We start from the raw sequence: 7,500 nt of genomic DNA on the forward strand, positions 1-7,500 counted from the left end.
TAGACATTATATTCCAGTGCGCGTTTCCAAAATGTTTATTAACAACTGAATTTCATTGCATCAATTACCTTTCGTAGATAACGTTCAATTAGTGGAAGATAGCATCAACATCCGGTACACCACGAGGATGCTTGAACTTTACTGGCTTGACTGGCCGGGGGCGCATGGTATCCGGTCCACGGGATGATTGGGCCAGCAGCTCCTGGTAGTCTTCTTCCTCGAGCCGCTCGGAGATGTTCAACGTAAGCCGCTTAACGCTATCCTTCTCCTCCTGCTGACGCCGTTCCTGTTCGCGAATGTACTGTGCCAGCTGGCTGTCCTCTGGTGCCTCGAACGTTTTGTACTGCTGCTGTTTGCCTTTGCTGCGGATCATCAGGGCAAAGGGAACCATGTCCGTTTTCTGTTGATTCGGCATCTATTAAAAAGGTAGAATAAGAGTTAAACCATAGAATCCACGTAGTTGAATAGTTGACGGCGAGGCGGGTCTTCTCTTCTTACCTGAAGCTGGTCGTATGTCTTTTTGGTTTCATTGCGGAACGAAACCGGGATCGGTATCTGCTTTGCATGGATTTTATTAGAGTCGCGTACCCGCTGCTGGTAACAATCGGCAGCCATACGCTCATACTCTCGCTCAAAGTCCAAATCCTCCGGCAGGCGCTCCTGCTCCGCTCCCAACGGTGTACTCCGATCGTACTCCTGGTCGTCCTGATCCTGGTCTGTTGTGCCGGCTCCAGCATTGTTAGCGTCTTCATAGTCATCATACGGCGCATTACCGCCTAGATCGTACGTCTCCGACATATCACCTACGTCCGAGGAATAGTCATCCGTTTCCGATATCTGGTCAGTGAGCAGCTCCGAGGTTTCCTTGATAGAATCCAACTGCTCCTGTTGCTGTTGCTGCTTTTGCTTCCATTCTTCCCATTCGGCTCCACCGGACATCAGCGGATCGCCATCGTTTTCGGCCGATTCTGGGTATAGTTTTTGCCGAAGCGTTTCAACGGCAGCCGCTGCTCGTTCGTAGCTCGTATGCAGCTTCAGCTTCGGGCGCAAATTTCTCAAGCACTCGCGGTACATCTGATCATCCAGAATGGGGAAGAGATCTCTTTCGCCCACGACTTGGAAGCATGCGTGCGATCGCTTAAGCCAGTAGTAATGTTGGAAGAAGACGATGAAGTAGTCGAGCAGCTTGCGGTTCAGTCCACTAGTGAAGTACATGCCGCAAGTGTCCAGCAGCACGCAGACCAACTTCAAACGAAACAGTGATCCCGGTGGATCAACGGCCGACGGTGGTGCATCCGGCATTGTTTGCACGCCGTACGAGATGATCGAGTACAGCGTGTTGAGTATGTTGGTGGCCTCGACCAGCTGATAGTTGTACAGCTCGCCCAGATACTTCACCATCGCCACCCTGCGTTGAGCCAGCTTATTGTCGTGTATCTCGAGCCCCGCACGGATATCCTCGAACACCGTATCGACCACACGGATAACCGCTTTCTCCTGATAGGATGCCAGACCTGACACAAGGTCAGCCAGATCGCGAATCAAATGATAGCGAACGTTGTACGCCTTTGACAAGCACTTGACCGTATACTCGAACGTATCCGGATCGTCCCAGTTAAGTCGTCTCAGCAGCTTGATCAATTTGTCCGCATTTGTCTTATTCAGCTCGCGATAGATCAGATGTCGGATGTAGGTGTGCATGAGCGGCCGCACCTTGCGTGCCATTCGAAGTCCTTCCGGTCGCTTCACAAGGTAGTAGCAGTTCTCGACCAGCTGTGCGTAACGCCCGTTCATCGTGGTGTTCGTCTTGAGGCGCATCATTTGCTCCAGAAAGGCGTTCGTGCGCATCCGGCTTTCACGGCAGTTGTACAGATACACGCCGCATACCTCCAGGAACGCGCACGTCATTTCGATATAATGATGCTGAAAGCTTTGCAGCAGGCATCGCAAACAGTAAAGTGCGTCCAGCTTTTTGTAGATATTGAACTTGACCAGTTCGCCGATGTACCGCACCACTTTGATCTTCGTCTCGATATTGATCTGATCCTTCTTCTTAATATGATACTTGAAGTCAACCTTCAGCATCTGACACAGCTCCGCACCGAGATCGGTGGCGACGAGATTGATGATGGCGACGAACCGGGCGTACATCGGAAGCAGATCCAGCCGGGTTCGTTGTACCCCAAACAGCACCTTCACCAGTCGCTTGCGCTTGCTCTTGGTGTTGAAATTTAGCAGAAACTCGATGGCCGCATTATCGATGAGATCACGATTGACGCAGTTGTGCAGACTCTGGGCAAATTGTTCAAATTGTTTCCGATTGTTTGCACCTCCATTCGGGGCACCATTCGCATCATCCACGCGAGCAGTCGCATCTGGTATCTCCGCACCTCCTTCCACGACCTCAACACTTTCCGCTTGTTGTTGCTGCTCCACAAACGCTTTGATTTCTGATTCGGTCAGCTCTTCATCAAGTTCCGGATCCTGATCGAGTACCTCCTCCGTTATCGGTGGTTCCACTTCAACGCCCAAATCCACTTCCTCTTCCTCCCGTTTGCCACAGAAGTTTGGCAAAAACTGGCGCAAATCCGGCAGATCGACGTAGAACGATTTCGTTTCATCGTCTCGCCACGGATCGAGCGGACCAAACTCTAAACCTTCGCCCTTCTCATCGACCACCGTGCCCTCCGGTGGCACGTTCGCTTCCGGAGCGGCTAGCAGCACCGGCATAGGTTCACCGAGCAGATCCGCCAGTGTTTCGGTTGAGGCGAACAGCTTGGTATACGAGCTTTGTAGCTGTAGCAGCTGCTCACGCTTTTCACTCGTGATCTCTCCTTTCATGTGCAGCATTTTCCACTTGGACTTTTCTGCTTGTTGCAGCTGACCATGTTCGACCCGAAGATGCTCCGCTAGCGAGTGGTAGTAGTCCTTCAGTAGGTTGCGCAAACTGCACTGTTTATCCGGGGGCAAAAGCGTGGAGACCGGTATCTCGATCTCGTACTTGGCCGCCAGTTTCGACATCCTTGCCGACAGGAGTCCAGCGTACTCGTCGCCACAGTGTTTGCAGAACGAGAGCACAATCGACAGGTTAATGTGTTCCTCTTTATCCTGCGCGATTAGCCCAACGAGACAGGCCCCCAGCAACGGCAATCCGATCTTGTTCGAGAAGATCCCGACGCTGACCAGCTCGGCATAAAACCGCAGATCGACACGCATCTTGCTCGCGTTCTGCACCTTCTCGCCCGGTTTAATCAACAGCAGCTTTTGCCAGTTTTCGAACATTGTCGAAGAGAACTCGGCGTACGTTTGATGCAGATAGTTACACAGCGTGATGATCGCCGGGATGTCGCTCATCTTCAGCTTCGCCTCAACGAGGGCCGCGCTGACCTCCGAGATGTACTTCGTGAGGTTCAGCGTGCGAACGTCGCTCATGATCGCGGTCAGCTGCTGGGCCGTGAATTGCTTCAATTTCTTCACCAAGGCCGTGTTCTTCTTCACGCTCGAGTCGTACTTGAAGAAGTACTCTTCCGACGGATGGGTCACGTTCAAGTTCTGCTGCCGGAAGGTGGCCTTCTGTGCATAGCGCTCCTCCAAGCCGGCCACAAAGGCAGACACTTCGGCCTTCTCGTCTTCGCTCGGGGATTCCTCCGTTGTCTGGACGGTTTCATCTTCCGGTTGATTACAGGTTTCCGGTTCTTCCGTGTTCTGATCCGTACCCATTTTAATCACTCTCTCGTTGTGCTACAAGGAATAATTTGTGGAGTTAATGCGTGCCGCGGAACCGAATTCGAATGTTTACCTACCGCCGAGAACAACAACACTTTTCAGCTGTCTCCCCGTGAGAACGCAGGATCCAAATGTGCTGGACTCCAATATCCTGAAGAGCAAACACTGCTGAACTGTCCTTGCTGGCTTACTTAGATTAGTGTAGTCCTGTTGTGGACGTTGATTCTTCAACAACACGAGTATTGAGCACTTTTTCAATTGTTTTGTCAATTTTCTGGTGCGGTTTGGGAACCACTGGCGTGCCTGTGTGTGTTGGTGCGTGCGCTATGTTTCCATACCATCCAACCAACACCAGCAGCTCGTCTTTTTGAGTTGGTTTGTTCTCTTAGCAGCACACAGTTCGAAGGTGGCAAAGTTTCATCAATTCCAGATTACAGAAAAGAGTGAATTTAGCAGCAGCAAGTGACACTAGAGGACGACAGCCAAGGTTGGTCTCCGTCTACCATTAAAGAGTACCCCGTCACGACGGATTTTCTTCGATTTCCGTCGCCTCTTTTGTGTGAATTTTTTCCTCCTGCTTTTTGCCTTGACTAGCGAAAGGCAACAACGCACGCCGTTGGTGTTGGTGCGGCCACTTCTACTCTACTTTGCCTCTTCTGGTGTGCCCCCGTTTTGCATTCGCCAGCAGCAGCAGCAGCAGTTGCAATAATTATCCGTCGTCATTTTCCATTTCAGCATCCATTTTCCTTCGTGCACGAGGCGAGGCGTTTGTGGCAGTAGGCGAGATCCGCCAGCAGTCGTCACCACCTGCACCCCTCGACCTCCTCTAGGGAAGGAGCAAGGAATAGTGTAGTAGGCTGCGGATCGGCGGAAGCAGAGGAAGTTCGCACGGGAAGTACGAGGCTCGCGAGAGCCAGAAGGACACATCATCGCAGCACATCGGAAGCACCATGAACCAATAGTTTCGTGTCGCAACATAACGTTTTTGTGTGAGAAATCGCGAGTGTGTGTGTTCGTTTATGTGTGTGCGCATCAGAAAGTGGAAGAAGTGGTGAAGTGAGGGAAGTTTGTGAACGGAGGGAACTGCTGCTGCTGGTGTGATCGGACCTCAACCGATCCGCCTAGCGCTCCGGCCGTTTCTGTGGTTGCTCTGTTCGTCCTTCGATGGCTGATAATGCCCATGGTGCTAGCGCCGCAAGTGTAAAGTGTAGTAACGAGGACGAAGATCGCAGCAGGCTCGCCACCGGAGGTTCCCAACCGCAAACCCTCTCCAGAATGTTCAACCCAAACAGCAGTAGCAGTAGCAGCAGCAGCAGCAGTGGCCAACAACAACAGCAAGCTGGCGCTGGATCGACCACAGCCAGTACCGCAGCCGCCGCCACCACCCCCGGACCCGTCGACCGTCTTAAGATGCTGTACCCGAACGTGAACGAGGCCGTGGATCCGCTGCCCCGTTCCTGGAGCTCGCAGGACAAGTGCAGCACCATCGGACTGACGCAAAACAATCTACGTGTTCACTACAAAGGTTTTTATCGCTCCGCACCCCCTCTCCCTGCTCTCCCCCCATCAAGGGAGCCATATTTCATCGCCGTTTCGGTGTCTAAAATTAGGATCCCTGCTTCGCGACCTGCTTGGATCTGCTACTCGCGTGCCTGCCTGCCTGTCTGTCGCTTTATTTTCGCTCTCGCCATTTTCCTCGTCTATCCTCTCCCCACTCGATGAGGGTAGCGGAAATGATACATTTTCCTTCGATGATTCCGAGACGATTAAGACCCACAATTTTCACGGACCTTGAGACAACATTCGAGGTGGTGAAAAGGTCAGAATAATCCACCAGTGAGAGGTGTAAATGCCAGCAAAGATTCGATGGCTTGTCGAGTGCTCAATTCAAGTCCCATGATAGGTTTTGTTTCCGTCGTTTCGTGCCCGATCGTGGAAACTTTCTGTTTTTCCTCATCAAACGAGCCAGACACGCGATGTGCGAGTGTGCGTAGCAAGCTGTGATTGAGACGAGTGCCAGTATGTGTGTTTCTTGCGCAAATCATGCTCGGAAAGGGCGAGGGGAAAGGGAGGCGGCAGGGGTCCAGCAGCACAAAGAAGAAGGGAGGCAAGCGTTAGAAACTTGAAGGTAGAGCGGGGTAACTGTGAAAATCAGCAGGTTTTGACGTTTGGTGGCCGAGGAAATGTTGATCATCGCGTTGTCATCGCCATTACATGGCACGTTGATAAGCTTAATTTCCCCATTTGAATGCATCCTTTTGTCACCCCAGCAATCCATTTAATTATAAAAATTCGTAATTATTTATTGAAAACCATGGCCAAAGAGCACGCGCTCGGAAAAACTCGAACGCCCACAAACCATGTGCGTTTCTTCACAAAGACCTTCGCTACAACGCATTACTTGCTTGTGTGTGGTGTGGGTATCCGCGGGGCTCCCGTTCTTTCGCCTGCCCCTACGCCTGCCGTGTTAATCGTGTTTTGTGGCTGTGTAGTCTGAGCAGGCCAAAAATGGCGACCCTTTGTGCTCATCAGCTGTTCAAGCTTGCACAAAAAATGATTATTTTTCATTCGTTCGCTGGCTCGCCGTCTCAAATATTTGTTCCCTAACATCCCTCCTCCTCCTACCCCTTCTTTTTGTCATCGAGTGACCATCGAGCAGCTTCGAGATCGGGAGCTGTTTCGCCCCAAACGCCCTTTAGGAAGGCCAGAGCGTTTGAACGAGGAAAACGCGTCACTAAACATCTAGGGCAGTAGCAAGTGAAGGGGGTTCGGTAGGGGTAGTGGGAGGAAGAGGTGTGTGGTGGAAATGTGGGGGTGGGGGGCTCGATGTCTGCTTTTGTGTGCGTAGTGGCGTAGATCAAAACAATGAGGTGTCGAATGTCAGTCGCTGGCACGCACACATGCCCCAACTGTCAAACCCCGAACGCATACACTCCAACAGCGTGTTAGCATAAATAGGAAATGGAAATCATAACGAAAGCATAAGACACCCCCTCTCCTGTCCTCACCCCCCACGAAAGAGGTGATCATGAGATGCGACCTCTTTTAAAAGGTGCCTCAACCCCTTGTTGTTGTCACGCCGTCGTCATTAAATGATCCCTCTCCCCTCTCCTTCTGCAGTTATCATTTAACATGTTGTGGCCATCGAGCACATGATGGGCAGGATTTGCGTCCTGAATGCTCTCTCTTTTGTTCCGACGAGCAACAAACCCCAAACGCGACTCAATTCGTTGTTCGCTTTGCCTGGTTTGGCCGCATTGATTTCACTTTCCGCATGCGAAAGGGCTTGTCTGCTGCTGGCGCTGCTGCTACACCGTTCCGTAATGTAGGCAGACGACAACACATTAATCACTGGAGTGGGTAAAGTGACGGCGGAGAAGGAGGTCTCGTAATCGCCGCGATTACTTGTGACCACATCTTTCTACCCGGTTGGCCGAGCTTGGACGAAGGGGAGGGTGGATGAACAAGCACATAACCGGTACGGGGTGGTACCGTGTGCGTTCCGTTACGGAACCGATCCAACGGAATCGCATTACTCGCCGCAGCACGCAGAAGTCACTGTGTGACATGGTACGTGGGTTGCACGGCTAGCAATGTGATCGATTTCATGTGTCACACGCAGGCTAGTTTGCTCCATACTTTGCATTTAATTTGTTTAAACTTCTACCCACCCCCGATAATTATCTTTATTCAGCAAGCTGGGCACTAATGTCATCTTCCGTTCTGCCGGGGGCTTTGTCAGCTAATCAGCTGTGACTCATTTGGCTCACTGAT

At 51.6% G+C, this 7,500-nt stretch overlaps 2 protein-coding genes across 2 annotated transcripts in view; one reads left to right on the plus strand and one right to left on the minus strand.

The window, feature by feature from the left end:
• Positions 1-19: 19 nt before the first annotated feature.
• Positions 20-4,199, minus strand: LOC125954776 (regulator of nonsense transcripts 2). The gene is made up of 3 exons (XM_049685364.1): positions 3,804-4,199; positions 499-3,741; positions 20-415 (listed from the first exon to the last, which is right to left on the minus strand). Exons 2-3 carry the CDS (start codon positions 3,718-3,720, stop codon positions 89-91), a joined length of 3,549 nt encoding a protein of 1,182 aa, XP_049541321.1. The 5' UTR covers positions 3,721-3,741; positions 3,804-4,199; the 3' UTR covers positions 20-88.
• LOC125954798 (ran-binding protein 9) overlaps positions 4,078-7,500 on the plus strand; it is an 8,288-nt gene continuing 4,865 nt past the window's right edge. The window contains exons 1-2 of the mRNA XM_049685406.1: positions 4,078-4,213; positions 4,462-5,251. Coding sequence (XP_049541363.1) covers positions 4,891-5,251 — 361 coding nt within the window. The 5' untranslated portion in view covers positions 4,078-4,213; positions 4,462-4,890. The remainder of the gene's footprint in view (positions 4,214-4,461; positions 5,252-7,500) is intronic.

Source organism: Anopheles darlingi, chromosome 3 (assembly GCF_943734745.1).
Source record: "Anopheles darlingi chromosome 3, idAnoDarlMG_H_01, whole genome shotgun sequence".
In the NCBI taxonomy this organism is placed as follows: domain Eukaryota; kingdom Metazoa; phylum Arthropoda; class Insecta; order Diptera; family Culicidae; genus Anopheles; species Anopheles darlingi.